The 17,081-nt window shown below is 35.7% G+C and overlaps 1 protein-coding gene across 3 annotated transcripts in view; it reads right to left on the bottom strand.

The window, feature by feature from the left end:
• LOC149806222 (E3 ubiquitin-protein ligase TRAF7-like) overlaps positions 1–17,081 on the bottom strand; it is a 176,259-nt gene that overhangs the window by 97,647 nt on the left and 61,531 nt on the right. For all 3 annotated transcript variants that reach the window (XR_016419876.1, XM_089951173.1, XM_089951174.1), the window contains 4 exons: positions 16,825–16,867; positions 12,697–12,874; positions 5,507–5,582; positions 555–613 (listed from right to left, as the gene is read on the bottom strand). Coding sequence is in view for 2 of the 3 variants with exons in the window: in XM_089951173.1 (XP_089807299.1) it covers positions 555–613; positions 5,507–5,582; positions 12,697–12,874; positions 16,825–16,867 (356 nt within the window). In the remaining variant the exon portion in view is untranslated. The remainder of the gene's footprint in view (positions 1–554; positions 614–5,506; positions 5,583–12,696; positions 12,875–16,824; positions 16,868–17,081) is intronic.

Here is a 17,081-nt window from a genome sequence, read left to right as displayed (position 1 = left end):
CAAAGGTTGACATTGGTAAATGCATTTACATTTCATTCTTGAATGAAAATGAAAGGAAATGATGAATGGAAGTAAAAACTGTTTCCGGGATGCTACAAAAATGAGATGATTACCAAAATTCAAACAAGAAAGGAATGCAAATGAAATGAATTCCAAATGCCTTTGAAATGCAAATCATGAGCAAATATAATGCAAACAAAACACCAACTGAAATGAATTTCAAATGCCTTTGAAATGCAAATCATGAGCAAATACAATGCAAACAAAATACCACTTTGGTAAAATTAACTGTTTTGGTTTCAGCAGTTGCATTTGAATGATTACTATTCTCAGTACTGTCATGATTACTAACTTTTGTAACTGTTCTATAGATTAATGAGATTACTTGTCAATGATCACGAAAAAGATTCCTTGTCAATGATCGCAAAAAAGATAATTTGTCAATGATCGCAAAAAAGATCCAGGAACCAAATATTAGTGTTTTAGTTACTGACAGATCAATAGCTGATGTAATTTTTTTTAAATGAGCCGTTACCTGCATAGCTGGCACCTACCTGTATTGCTGGTGTGGACATCTTACATTGTTACAATGTCTGAGGTGTTCCTCCAGATTCTAGAAAACAAACATGGTCAAAAGCCAATTAAAGATTTCAGATTTTAACATGAAAAAAAACACAACAGATGTAGTGACCAATAAAAAGAAATTTGTAAAAAAAAAAATCAGAATTCAGATTTTGTACTCAACACTTTCTGACAACAGCTTCATTTCATTTAATACATTAAAACTAAACAAAGACTTTGACACCATCAAATATTATCATTCATTTCTTCGCATTTTCTTATCACCTCTTCAAGTGTGACTTTGATTTTAGCTAAAAAATTATCTTTTGCAACAGTACCTTGCATGATCTGATTTAGAAAAAGAACCCATCTCTTCACATCTCTTCATTATTTCTCATTAGCAAAAAAATACAAGTACTGCAGATCTAAATTGATTTTCTAAAGACAGTCACAGTTATTCTACTGTTTGTCTACACATGCACATTTATCAAATGAGTTCAACGAACAATTAACCTGTATTTTGTGACACTCTATTTTCAAGTAAGACCAGTAATTCTGCCTTTTTCAATGTAATTTTGGTCAAATGAAAGGAGGTTCAAACTTCATGACATCAGACAGGGCATAACAATCACAAAACAATAATCTAAAACATTCTAAAAAGTTTGCTGCAGGTGTACTTTAATATGCTGAAACAAACTGGATTAATTTTTCAAAATTGTCCTAAAGATTAGTTTTAAAATCTGCTCCAGAAGCTATCATCAGATTCCATCTATTAAACCAGATTTACCCAGTGGGAATAACAGACTACGAGTAATACTGGAGTAGTAGTCTAGGTGTAACACTGGATTTGTGTGTAACTGATTTAGGCTTTTAACATAGTTTTTTTTAAAATTCAGTCATATCACTATGATGTCTGCAGTGTAAAAGTTTAAAATGCAGTCTAGTACTGGAACATCATGCTGCAGACATGCAGCATCATGTCCCACCCAGTCACATTATCCTGACACCAGGCCAACCAGCCCTAACCAGAACCATTACACTGGACAACAAATTTTTACAAAAGTCATGTTACTGAAATAAAATTAGTCAATTCTTATCAATTTTTATGTGCTGAACACGAATATGACAGTCAAATTGCAAAATTGGCTCTAGTTTTTTTGTAATCTGCAAGAAATTAATGTTTACATACCGAAATGCATTCCAATAGTAAAAGGTCAACTGTAATAGCCTACCTATAAAAAATCAAGTCATTGACTACATCTTAGATTTCTTCGCCTGTCTCTTGTACAGCTGTTCGGGAGCATCTCTGAGGAGTGTCCAGCAGTAGTCAGCCAGCATTGTAGTGGACCATTTTCCCTGGTATCTTTGTTCCGTTGTTGCGATATCTTGATGAAAACGTTCGCCGTGTTCATCACTAACAATACCACAGTTGCTAGGAAAGAAATCCAAATGGGAATGAAGGAAGTGAATCTTTAGAGACATATTGCAGCCAAGTTTCTTATACTTCATCAACATGTCTTCTACTAGTTCCTTATAGTTTTCTGCCCTAACATTTCCGAGGAAGTTTGTAGAAACTAGGCGAAAAGCATTCCATGCTTGTTTCGCGTCACCTTCCAGCAAGTTGTTGAACCGGTCATCTTTGAAAAGCTCTCGAATCTGAGGACCCACAAAAACTCCCTCTTTAATCTTTGCTTTGCTGAGTCGAGGGAATTTTTCATGCAGGTATCGGAATGCTGGCAAAGTCCGGTCAATGGCTTTCACGAAGTTCTTCATCAAACCTAGTTTGATGTGAAGGGGTGGTAGCAAGATTTTCTGAGCCTCAACCAGAGCTGGGTGTTGGATATTCTTCTCTCCAATGGCTACATTCTGCCTGTGAGTCCATTCCTTCCTCATGTAGTGCATTTCCCTTGCTCGGCTATCCCACTCGCATAAGAAACACATGTATTTTGTATATCCTTGCTGCAGTCCCATTAAAAGGGCAACTACCTTCAAATCACCACAGAGGTGCCAGCTGTACTTGTTATACTCAATGGAATTCAGTAGCTGCCTTAAGTTATCGTATGTCTCTTTCATGTGGACAGCATACGCTACTGGAATAGATGGAAGAATGTTTCCATTGTGCAAAAGCACAGCCTTGAGACTCAGTTTCGAAGAGTCCACATAGAAGAGTTCGATATGCAGTAATTGTGACATCTTCTTCTAGAAGATTCCATTGTTGGAGTCTTGATCCTAGCAATTCTGCCTTGTTCTTTGATAAGTCCAAATCACGAATCAGGTCATTTAGTTCTTCCTGTGTTATTCTGTGTGGGGTTGATGATGCACCACAGTGAAAATCTGGATCACTGCATGCTGATGGACCAGGAGAAGAACAGGTCGACTCACCTTTGTCTTCGTCAGATGAATCAAGAGAATATTCTGCTGGAGGTTCTGGAATAGGAAGTCCCTCACCATGTGGAACTGGTCTCAATGCAGACGGAATGTTTGGGTAGACTATTCTCGACTTCTTTCGCTTCGTTATTCCGCCGGAAAGAGGAGGAACCAAGCAGAAGTAACAGTCATTTAGGTGGTTGCTTGGCTCTCTCCACACCATTGGGACTGCAAACGGCATTGATGACCTTTTGCAATTCAACCACTGTGAAAGCTGTGTTGTACATGTAGCACAGCATATATGCGGAGCCCAAGGCTTGTCTTGGTCACCAACCTTGCATCCGAAGTAAAGATGATATGCCTTCTTCACTTGAGAATTGATACTTTTCTTCTGGTTGGCAAATGTCACTTCCCCACAAATATAGCAAAAATTGTCCGCGGTATTAACACACTTTCGAGGCATTACTGTTCTTTATTGTACGTAAATGGATAAAATAATAAGTTTTATGTAACAGTAGCTTGAACTGTCTCGCACAACGTCTAAAATATTTTAAATGCTGAACCTATCTGATTGGGCTTTATATAGTACACTGCTTACGTCAGCTTCAGCAGCCGCCTGGCATTAGTATAATAGGCCTACACATGTATAGTACACTGCTGATGTCAACTTACTTCAGCAGCCGCATGGCATTAGTATTGCATTGCATCAGAAAATGATGCAATCAACTGTGGATGATGTGAGCATGATGGTATTATGCAATGTTACATCATTATTCCGGATGTTGCTGCAGTCCTACTGGAGAAATTTACACAGTGAAACATAGAAAATGAGGTATATGAATATCTTCAAAACGAGAGCCAATACAAATTTTTCACGGTTATATTCGTGTTCGGCACACCAAAATACTACAGATTAGGGCCTTTTCAAGTCAGTAATGATTTCACTGTTGACCAGTGTTATCCATACTATTTGCCATTTTCTCTGCCTGGGCATTGAGAATTGTTCCAAAGATAGGAACACCTTGTTCACATTGCTGCGTGAACCTGTTGTACATAGCATCATCTATTCTGCACCGTTTACGGTCCGTGCCCATATTCCTTTGAACACGTCACTGAGGTCAGCATCATACAAGTAATCCCAAAATTACTGCTCATCTTTGAACCAACCTCCAAGTGTCAACTAGGCAATTTTGAGTTCACTATAAACATCTGATCTCGCCTCACCATTATGTTCCTATCTATGATACAAAGTTTTTCTTTCACTATTTCACTCATTTCGCTTGATTCATTTACTGTCCATGATCAACTTTACAAATGATTACGATGAGAAATAAAATGGATTGATTTTGATAAATGAAAGTGACCACAACAGATTTGGAAGCCAATGAACTATTTTACTGTACCTATCTTACCTGATTCAATACAAAAGACATACTTAATAAGCCAATGAACTATTTTATTGTACCTATCTTACCTGATTTAATACAAAAGACATATTTAATAAGCCAATGAACTATTTTATTGTACCTATCTTACCTGATTTAATACAAAAGACATATTTACTAAGCCAATGAACTATTTTATTGTACCTATCTTACCTGATTTAATACAAAAGACATACTTAATAAGTCAATGAACTATTTTACTGTACCTATCTTATCTGATTTAATACAAAATACATATTTAATAAGCCAATGAACTATTTTATTGTACCTATCTTACCTGATTTAATACAAAAAAACATACTTAATATGCCAATGAACTATTTTACTGTACCTATCTTACCTGATTCGATACAAAAGACATACTTAATGTGATAAAACAACACAGGTCTCTTTAAGTCAAATTTTACAATGCAATATACACTTCCCAATCTTGTAGATCAAAACACATCTGGCAGTTAATTAAGTGCTCCTATGTATCTAAGTGATCTTCCAATGACTCTTTTCATTTTTTAATAGAAGAGAACATGCCACAGTTATACTGTTTACATTGTAATTGAATCAAATGATTAAAAACATAAATTTCTCCTGACAAGACATTTTTTTCTAAAATGGTGTTTATTTCTTTCATTGTCACCACATGTTTGCACTAACAAGAACTTTTCATTGATTATTATTTCACTATATATTATTATGTACAATTTACTGAGAAAATATTTTGCTAATAAAATCTAACAAAATATGTGATTTCTTTTTAAAACAATTTTGCCACTAACTTTTTAGGCACTAACTACCATTTTTTAAATGATAAAATATGTGATATATCAAGGTTTCACTTAAAAGTTCTGATTGTGATTTTCTTCACATTCAAGACATAGGGGTCAATTTAAAAAAATTTTTTTTTTTTTTAAAAACAGGATCCACACCAAACATCACATTACAAGTGGGGTTCATGAGTTGTCATGGAAGTGGTGTATAATTAAACAAGTCAGTCTGAATGGGTTCTTGAAACATAGGCCTTCAAATTTCAGGAGTCTTGGATCAGCAGTAATTTAGATCAAATTTGTTTTCTGTCACATCTGATGAAGCAACTTAAACATGAATGGTAACAAACACTATACAATGTTTAGACATACCTTTTTAAGTAAGGGGGGACAGCCTGAATTGTTTGGACATTCTACCTGCATGTAGTCACACTCTTCCTCATGTTCTCTGGAATGGAAAGCAACATAACTGAACCATCAGCTGGGTGCAACACATGTCAATCAAATATTCCACCACAAACATGCCAATCAACCATAGCCCAATATGAATACCTACTAATCAGTAGTGGTACATGTTTACATATTTGCATGTTTTATAAGATATAGTTTGGTGGTAAGACACAGGTTTGTCCAATGAATGGGTTACCTATACAAATTCAGGTTCTGTAATGTTTTTTGTCTTGTAACTCCAAAATCTTTTTTTAAATATAATTTTCAGGAAATTTACTTAAATGTATTCAGTAAATCACTACAACTGTTTGAGGAAGAAAAGTCAGTTTGTAGTAAATTATGTTTCTCCATGAATACATTCCCCAATCAATTTAACCTTTGGAAAATATTTTGTCTTCTTGTCTATATACCCAACAGACAAAAGGTAGAAGCTTTTACTCATTACCTCCCCTTACCACTGCTAGGTGGCTACCAAACAATTAGCTGTTTACCAGGTTAAGTTGGGTGAAACATTAATGAAGATGCTTGCTGTTGCAGGGAGGAAATGCATGAGCATCAGACTCTACCACCGACCTCTTCCTGGGAAGATTTTAGGAATTTCTAGAAGAAGGATAATCTGCTCTCCTAATATGATCATAGCACAACCTAAGGTCATGTTACCCATCACCACAACACTCACAAAAGGAGAAGAGAATTACTTTTCCTTATCTTGCAAAAACTTTGGACGAATCAAGCAAAATCACTGAACCCATGCTAATGAGGAGGCTGTAATAATCCAACCACGACAATGGGGCTTGAGTGGTATTATCCTCTTTCCCACCTTGAACAGAAGAAAAAGACACCAGAGTCCATGGCTCTTTTCTATCCATTTCAAGTAATGCTTGAAAGCATGAACCAAGTCTTGCATCACTGCCCCTCTCAATATGTTGATGGAGGAAAGAGAAATGAAGACTACACTTTGGTTGCCTGTGGACATCAAATGGTTCTTAATAATGAAACCGCTATTGTGTGATTACATCCACAACCATTTGATCTGAAATGGAGATAATTCTGGTCAAATGAAAAGGCATGCAGCTTACTCACCCTGAATGCCTAGGCTAGTGCAATCGGAAGATATGTTTTATAAGATAGAGCTGTCTTGAGGGCTAAGGGCTCAAACTTGTTTGAACTAAGCCAAGCCAAAACTCATGAAAGGTAATCCTTAGGAAACAAGTTGAGTGATTTAGCCCTATTCAGGTAAGAGTTGGCCTGCAAGTCAATAGATCCTTGTTGTGGCCTATATTCTCTCCACCATAATGCCTGAATGTGTTGGAAATCATAAATTGATATCCCCTGATAGTGAAACAGGAGCTAGCCTTCTCTATTCAAAAAAAGGAACTAGCATTTTCTACTAAAAAACTCAGAGAAAGAAGTTTGCCAGCTAGACAGAGAGAAATGTTGTTGTCATTGCATCAGGACCTGAAAACCTGCTACTTCCTCTTGTAAGCCTTCAAAGTGGACGGCCTTCTTGCTCTCAACAATTGAGGGCTGAAACTCTTTTCTCTGCAAGTCTCTCATGACAAGAGGCGTATGCCTCGGAAGCGAGAGGTCGTGGGTTTGAACCCCATCCGAGTCATACCAAAGATTTACAAAAATGGTACTAACAGCTGCCTCGACTGGCGCTCAGCATTAAGAGGTTAGTGTTAGGACTGGTTGGCCTGGTGTCAGGATAATGTGACTGGGTGAGACATCATGCCACGTGTCTGCGGCATGATGCCCCAGTGCTAGATATCACTATAAACTGCCACACTGCAGACATCGTAGCGATGTGACTGAAAAATTGTTCAAGGCTATGTTAAAAATCAAAATCACACACACACTCTCATGACAAGAGCCAAGCATGAAGAAGAAGCCTGTCTGTACATGGATGAAACACAGCAAGCAGGGTCATTTGAGCAGGCTGAATTTGGCCAGGATTTTGATGCGAAAGTATGACACTAGGTTGAACAGATCATTCACCCAGGACTTGTCCCATCTAACTGTAGCTACCATAACCACTCTGTAGGTCTGGACCCTGATTTTCTAAATGAGTCTTTTGAATGGAATACTGGTGGGAAGGCACAGCCCCAAATCTCTTTTGAACCGACTGCCAGAGCATCCATGCCCCAAGCCTTTGGATCCAGATCCAGGTATAGAAAATGGGAGTTGTGACTCCATACAAACTAAGAACTATTATCAATTGCTCCCAATCTACGTGCATTTGCTGAAAGATCTATGAGTGACAACTAGTTGATGGGTAACCACCTAGCAGTGGTAAGGGAAATAACATATTGAGTCTGCTAGGAATGTATCTGATTTGGAATGCTATATTATGATGTGCACCAGTGTAGAAATCCCAGACCAGGATGGATAATTTGGGTGATCTGGTCCCGCCCCCACCTCCTATTTGAGGAGGTAACCAACCACAACAGAACTTTCCAACATTACCAGGATCACTTTCCTCCAGCAAAACAGAACTTACCATGTGTTTCGGAAGCATGTGGTCCAGGTATACCAAAGTTGTTGCTGATGAAAACAAGACAACACAGTTGGCTGTCTTTGTTAATGCCCATGGACTGAGATTGAGGCCAAAAGGAAGAGCTCAAAATTCAAAATTATTCCTTCACTGCAAAATCCCCCCCGCCCCCCGGATGGAAAGGTCTGCTGATCATCATCGTTAACATCAGTGCTAATATGTATCTGTTGAACTGCCTGAGATCTATCAGCAGTCTGAGTTTGCCATTGGCTTTTGGTAGTAGAAAAAGCCTTGAAAACAACTCATTTGGAGAGTAAGGAAGTGACCTTCTCTATCAAAATCTGCAAAAGGGGATCTGTTGGGATCTCCAACACTAAAGAGGAACATGAAATTGGAGGGGGTTAAATACATTAAATCTGAAACCCCTCTCAAACTATCTGGATCACCCATGAATTGTGAGGAGAAAGGCTCATTCAAACTTGATTAAAATGGAGTTTGGCACCAACTGGAAAATTCTTTGTAGGTGGTGTGGTTAATATTGATGGTTCTTGGGAGGCTTAGGGAATGAGAAACTTTGCTTCCTTTCTCTTTTATTAACTTGCCTCTGAGAGTGAAAAGTCTGTTTTCATCTGAAAATGGGTTGTGTCAACCCTGATATTGTTTAGTGAGATAGGGCCATGTCTTCCTCTGTGTATGGTCATCCCTATGTTGTGGTCAAGATTATTCAGATCAAAAAGGTTGAGGAAAGGGTCAGGAGAGTTGGAGAGGCACCTGTCTGTTTCCAAACATCCTAGATATAGCCCCCAAATAACAACAGCTAACCAGGTTACATTAAACATCTTGCATTTTGAGTATTGTTTTCTAAAAATACAATAAATTACAAAATTGGACATAATAACCAAAACATTTGAACAAATAAACAACAGCACCTGTGATAACACAAATGAGAAAATATTAAGACATGGACCAATATCACATGTGACTTACAAGTTCACAAAAATAAAAAATAATTTAAAAAAAAACTATCAAATGAAAATTCACATTCTCAATTTAAGTCTTCCGGTCAAATTATCAATATTGATTTATAAAACAATAATACTTAACAGATAATATTTTACAGAATATGTAAACATTTTTCTATGAGTAGCGACACCGTACATGAGATATTATAACAAATATATTTAGTTTTAGGTTTCAGGTTGTAACACTGCTGCATATAATACACACTCAAATACACGAGAGAGAGAGAGAGAGAAAGAGAGAGACAGAGACAGAGACAGAGACTGAGACAAAGAGAAAATAATATTAAGCATTTTGCAAGTGTTTAGTTGCTGCAATATGAAGCGCATAACAGGTAATTTTATTGTTTTGATTTTTCAAGTTGATGTCTTAGTATGAGTGCGCATAAACTGAAAGCTTGTCATTACTAGTCAATATTGTCAATCATATTTGCTCCATTATTCCATACAAATAAGGGACAAAATAATTTTATGTTGAATTTGTGCCCCCCCTCCCCACTGCACGGAGCAATAAAATAGATACACAAAACACTTATTTGAAAATAAAGTAAAAGAAACTAATCTTGCATTGTTATCATTAGTTCCTTCTTTATTAAAGAAAAAATGTATCCACGAACTCTGTATATGTAGCGGATGTCAGCTGGCATATGCATCCTCACTGTAGTGTGTATCGCTTATGTCAGATAACAAAATCGCAAAAGAGATGAGAATATCATCCGATGGCTTGAAGGCACCTGCCATTTACGCATGAGAAGTTATAAGGTGCGAAATGACCAAGACTGTATTGTATCTAGGTTAACTATAAGACAGTATCTCGAAAATAAAAATCATTGTTTGAAAATATATTCACTGTGAGTGCAAATGATAATCTTTTCAGTAGCATGGGTTACAAAAGTATTATTAAAGCAAGTCATCGCTGCATATACTATTTACCCTGCAAACATGTGCTTTTCAAAATGGATGTTAAAACTAAATTTTAGGAGCTCATTAAAGGATGATCTTGAAATAACATTTACTTATATTTTTTGGACTTGATAAGTGATTTTGGAACTAAAGATGAAATGGTTTTGCCAAACAGGTAAATACTCTCTTTTTTTCCTGGTTACATAGTACATGTTGCTGTAATCCATTTCAGTGGATGATACCTGAATCACACCAGAAGCAGAGGAGGATGCAGAATTTTATTCTGACGATTTTTTTTAAAAGCAGTTGTTCAGAGTAATTCAAATGGCAAACATTCTTGTTTTCACCTAATAGTTTATCATTTTGACAGATGAGAGAGGGAACCTAACCATTTGGCACCAGCCTCCCCCAAATGGATTTCTACATGGAACTAAATTAGGAGAACATTTCTAAATCTATACAGAACAAAAGTATAAAGAGTTTCCTCACACATATCCATATGCTCTTATATTTTTATCTGATTAAATATTAAATGATTTGATGACTTCATTCTTTTTTTTTCATTGTGACAGTAAGATCTCATGCTAATTAATGTTCACCATATAACATTTTCATTTTAATATTTAATATTACATACTTTTTGCAAATCAGGAATAGAAAAATGGAGGTATGTGAACATGTATAGAATAATTTAATTGATGCCATATCAGTTCTTCTGACGCAGCTAGCTAGGTCAGCTTTGTTTGCAAGCTTGCACAAGCTTGTAATTAGTAAGCTTATGCAAGCTTACATGAAAAGCTCATGCAACCTTGCCGCAAGCTTACATGACAAGCTTGCAGAAGCTTACATGACAAGCTCATGCAAGCTTGCCAATTGCAAGAGTATTACTAGCTTGTGCAAGCTTGCAGCAAGCTTACATGACAAGCTTCCCTATTACTAGTTGGAGCAAGCTTGCCATGGTTTCAAATCTAAGCTGGCCGCAAGCTTACATAACAAGCACGCAGCAAGCTTGCTGCAACCTTAAAAAAAAAGCTTGCGATTTTGGTTTGGGAATCTAGTGCATCGTGCATGCACATCGACATAAAGCTGAACAGTAAATTAGTTTTTAATAGTTTCATCTAAATGTTCCCTAAGCATAGTTCATAGTGTTTTAATTTTTGACAAGAAGAAACATGTACTTCATCTTGTGTGGATAAATGTACATCATTTCTGGTTGGCGTCCTCTCCTCTATAGGTGGGAAATCGTAGCTATGGGGAAGTAACAACACTGTATAATTCTCTTTCGAGTAATTAAATTATTATTTCTTCTTTACACTTGATAATTTTTATATTCTTTCTGTGTGAGTATAACTATATTTAATCGTGTAATGCAAATCTGATGTAAAAAGGAAAATGTTGGAGTATGGCCGGTGACATTTAACAGAAAGAATCAATGAACTTGAGAGAGAAAATAAAATAATCAAGGAGGAAAATAATGGAAAACAGGCTGTGAAGAAGAAATTTGATGACTTGGACCAGTATAGCCAGAATGAAAACAATAAACTGTATGGAATGGATAAGGATGAAACCCCTCAACAGAGTATGAAGTAGGTCATATCTTTTTGTACAAACAAACTAAATATTTACACTGGACCTCAAGGCATTAATGGAGCTCACAGACTGGGTCAATTTTGATAAAAATGCAAATCGACTGATAATTTGCCAATTCATGAGGCATGTGACCAAATTTGAAGTACTACAGACAAAGAAAACACTGAAGGGATTCAGAATCCTTGTAAGACAGGATATTACTAAAGCAATGCTTGAATTCACGGAGAAAGTCAGAAAAATAAACTCTTAGAAACTGAAACTGACTTAACAACTCTTGGGCAAACAAATCACTGAAAATATTTTCAATATGTACGAACACTTTCTAGCAACAGATGAAACCATTTTTAGGACATGTCAGCATCATCTTTTATACAAGTAGCAATTGTTTGTTCTTTCATCAAGTGAAGGATATAAGGTACATAACTGTAAAATGATATAAATATAAGGTCTGTTTTTGCAAGGTAATTTATATATGCATACATGTATCTATATGCATGTGTGCACACACACACATTTTCACTGTGCTCCACTTTTCAAAAAGAAGCATGCTTTGACCTTGATTAAGAATTGTGATTTGTTTGTTTTCTCTTGTAATCAATGTGCCTACAAATTTAATTTTCCCTTGCTTCCTATGTTTAAACATTTTAAGATTTTGCTCTTTGCTTGGTCATTCAGGGGGTCCTTCAAAGGCTGTAAATTCATTACTGCCATGTTTGTAATTTACGGTAAGAACTGTATATTCTTTTTAATCTTAAGTGAAAATGTTAGTAATTTGTCATTCTATACACAGGGAACAGGACAAAGGCAAACTGCAGGCACAGAATGAGTTGTCAAGAATTGCATCATCTGTTGATAGCCATAACATTTACAACATTTTATTTAGTCAATCACAAACTGCTAACGATATTGGATCATAAACTGCAAAAAGCCACACAACAAAATTTGTAGTTACAAAGTGATACACAGATGAAAAACTGGGGTACTAGCTGCACTAAGGAGATTGTGTGATGGTTGACATGGATAGACAGATGGATGGACAGAGATTACTATATAACCCTACTGAGGTTGGGGTATAATGTGTCAATCAATAGATCAGTCTTACATACCTTCTGTTCCCTAATCTAAGTGTAACTGGACATGACATGTGGTCCACAACGTATGCTTGCCCATCATCTGCTAGGTGGCAGCCATATTTACAGTGTATCAGTAAATCTGCTATCTGCTCTGATACAGCAATGTTTGCCACTACAATGTTCAAGTTATGACCATCAACAGGGCAGGTTTCTGCAATGTATAAATACAGTGCTGTTTAGTTCCTATGAAACTGAAAATACAAAACAATATCATGCACTCTGCAAAGAACTTGGGTCAATGCATGGTTATATGATATTATGTTATTTGATGGATTTATGAAAGCTTAAATGCTCAAAGGCACAAATTTCCAGATGGCTAAACAATGTGAGCAACCATCAATTTGTCACATAAAGAAGAAGAAGAAGAAAAAGAAAAAGAATTATTATTATTTCAGGTTTTTATATACCCTACTGAATGTGAATATAGGTCAGAAGGATGATACGACACAAGAAGTTTACATACAAATTCATTGTTTGAAATTACCCTTGCATGTCTGGTTGTACAATCATCTCAAACAATGTTTTCTGAGTTTAATTAGTTAAGACATTTAAATTAAGAGGTAGATAGGAGAGGTAGTGGACTGCATCCTACAAAATTCATCTGAATATGCTAGGATCCAACGATTTAAATTCCTTGTAACTACCACCTCACTGCATCTCTGGACATAAGAATATATGCCTAATTTGTGAAGTCGTATGTGCAAATTCTCAAGACAAGATTTTCATGAAGACTGGCATTTTATTATCTGATTTGGAACAAACTGGTTTCTTATAAAAAAAATTCTGAACACCATACAATCCATACTTTGCAAAGGAAAACTTGTAATCCTTAAGTTATTCATCATGTCTTTGAGAATACGTCAAACAGCTGAGTAAATGAGACTAATTTAAGGTGTGCTTAATCATCTACTATCCTCACCATGATTGTGTACTATTATTTTAAATGTGCTAAGAAAACTAGGAACGTTTCCTGATAGCATAGTTTATTTTTAACGAATTTACCATGATAAAATATTGACTGTGCTTACAACTGGAAAAAAGGAGCACAAATTTGCAGTAAATTCTTCAAATTAAATTGTTTTGCACATGCTAAATGAATGAAATAAATTCTATATGAAAAATATAAGCAAATACACAATTTATTTAGAACTCTGATACACACTTTTTCATGTGCATACTTATAAAGTACTGATATTACCTATGAAGAAGGGGCCCCGAGTGGCTGAATGGTCTAAAGTGCTCTCTGTTACAGATCACTGACATATCACCTCTGTCTGCGTGGGTTCAAGTCTAGGATTCAGCCAAAGTAGGTATGTGAGAAAGCTTGCTAGTAGTACCTCGTGGGTTGATGGTTCTTCCCAGGGTTTTCCCTGGTTCTTCCTCCACCATTAATACTGGCCGCCATGCACAGCCTATCATGTGCTGAAAAATGGCGCTAAACCCCACAACAACAACCTATGAAGAAAACTCAAAACTGTATTAGAAATAGAATGTTTATTAAAGAAATGAAAATAAATGTCATTATTCAAAGTAAATAAATAAGTTGAATCAGGACAAGAACAATCATCTGGGAAACAGATTTTATACTTTGGATTTGTGTATCTTGTATGCTTAAATGCACTTTATACTGGAAGGCCAATGTGTGCCTACTTTCAATACACAATATTTTAAAATCTGCTCTTATTATACAGATTTTCCAGTATTTATGGAGGTGAGGTCTGATATTCTTTTAACAGCCCTTTAAACTAATGCTAACTCTTGTAACTGGAGAATGTCATTTTCATGATGCCATTACACACACGAAAGATGCAGAAATTGTATCGCTGAAGACACCCATCAATCAAAATTGTATAGTACCATTGTTATCTCCTTTATATTATAGGATACAGGAATTTAATTACATACAGGTATGGAAGCATCAGACCAGTGTTTGTCAAATTACAAACTGCACAGAGTAAAATCTGCACAACTTTCAATGCCTGGCCTTTAAGTCAATGAAAAATTTGACAGCTACCTGGCTAATTACAATGAATATGGTCACAGACTACATCAATAGGAATCCCAGTAGTCTTTTCATTTTTTTAATTAACTGACAGTCACTTTGCAATAAATGTCCATTTTTGACAAGAAATTTACCTCAGGCAAGCAATGACAACTCTGGATTTAATCCATCTGCAATATAACTCCTCTAATTGAGGTTTATATGTTAATAATTCATATGATTGTAAGAAACACAATTAATCAGAAAATTTTATGTTTATTGATAATTATTTCTTTTACAAAAATCATGTTCTTCCATTAAAGTCAATGAAGTGTATGTGATGAATGTCATACATACAACATAGAACAAGATAAATCCACATCATCAATCATAATCACTGTAAAGTGGAAGTTTCTTTTAGCAGTGAAGGAATTTCAACAATTTAGCTGTCACAGAGTTATGCCATAAAAATGAATTCTGTCAAAATGTATTAACTGCTGAAAGAAATGACTAATACCAATATTCCTCCAATTACGTATTTGAGCTTTTTCTTCAGAATTTGTATAACATTTAAACCACAGATTCTACTCACATATTAATAACTTGGAAAAGCTAGGTATGATAGGGCTACATATTTCCTATTGTCTACAGAAAAACAACAATTACAAATCTGCATCCATGTTGTACTCCAAGGGGTGTTTGATTGCATAACACATGATGTGATGTGTTCTTGGTCTATCCCCTTACTAAGAACACCACAACAACTGGAAATTACTCTCTGGACTAGCTATTTAACACAATTAACTAATTCTAATTATGGATACAATCTTCTACAGCTGTCTTTATATTGGTCAAGTCTAAAACTGAAGGTTTATACAATTTGTTTCCAAACTGAAATTGTGTATTTTAAAAATAAAAATGTGGGTATAAGCTAAAAATTAACAATACTAAAGTTATCACTGTCAACAATAAAAACCCTGTTTCAATGCAGTTGCTAAAATATAGCCCACCAAAATTTAAAAAAAATATGTTTTGCCAAAAGAACAACATTTTTCATCCACAAAATTACCCCACTATAATGTATGTTGCTAGATTTAATTCTACAATTCTTTCAAATGGGTTCTTAGTATATGCATGGATCAATGTGGGATTTTGTAATACTCCATCGGATCTGGATCTATGTTATGTACCACTGGACCTTAGTATATGCATGGATCAATGTGGGATTTTGTAATACTCCATCGGATCTGGATCTATGTTATGTACCACTGGACCTTAGTATATGCATGGATCAATGTGGGATTTTGTAATACTCCATCGGATCTGGATCTATGTTATGTACCACTGGATCTTAGTATATGCATGGATCAATGTGGGATTTTGTAATACTCCATCGGATCTGGATCTATGTTATGTACCACTGGACCTTAGTATATGCATGGATCAATGTGGGATTTTGTAATACTCCATCGGATCTGGATCTATGTTATGTACCACTGGATCTTAGTATATGCATGGATCAATGTGGGATTTTGTAATACTCCATTGGATCTGGATCTATGTTATGTACCACTGGATCTTAGTATATGCATGGATCAATGTGGGATTTTGTAATACTCCATTGGATCTGGATCTATGTTATGTACCACTGGATCTTAGTATATGCATGGATCAATGTGGGATTTTGTAATACTCCATCGGATCTGGATCAATGTGGGATTTTGTAATACTCCATCGGATCTGGATCTATGTTATGTACCACTGGATCTTAGTATATGCATGGATCAATGTGGGATTTTGTAATACTCCATTGGATCTGGATCTATGTTATGTACCACTGGATCTTAGTATATGCATGGATCAATGTGGGATTTTGTAATACTCCATTGGATCTGGATCTATGTTATGTACCACTGGATCTTAGTATATGCATGGATCAATGTGGGATTTTGTAATACTCCATTGGATCTGGATCTATGTTATGTACCACTGGATCTCACTTATATACACTTTTCTTTCATTTATACAACTCTAGATTCATTTCCAAACATGAAAACTATGCTTCCTGTACAGAGAAAGAACTGATGCCTGTAAACTGCTTTCCTATTATTATTACTTACCATTCTGATGTCTGTTTGTGACACATCTGCGACAATAGGTATGCTATAAAAAGAGAAAAAAGTGCTGCATGAAACCTTTTAACATTAAATGCAGCTATAAAATTATTTCCAATCAAAAGTCCATCTTATAAACACGTTATCAAAGGTAGCATATTCATAACAATCAAGTTTTCATCTAAATTGGATGCTGATGGTGAATTACCATATATACTCACTTGAAAGTTTAGTCAAACTGTAAATAACAAAGATCCATATCT

This window comes from Sinohyriopsis cumingii, chromosome 2 (assembly GCF_028554795.1).
Source record: "Sinohyriopsis cumingii isolate HCF-2022 chromosome 2, ASM2855479v2, whole genome shotgun sequence".
Classification (NCBI taxonomy): Eukaryota; Metazoa; Mollusca; class Bivalvia; order Unionida; family Unionidae; genus Sinohyriopsis; species Sinohyriopsis cumingii.
The sequence above is the reverse complement of the archived record's forward strand: the minus strand, read 5'-3'. Positions and strand labels throughout refer to the sequence as shown.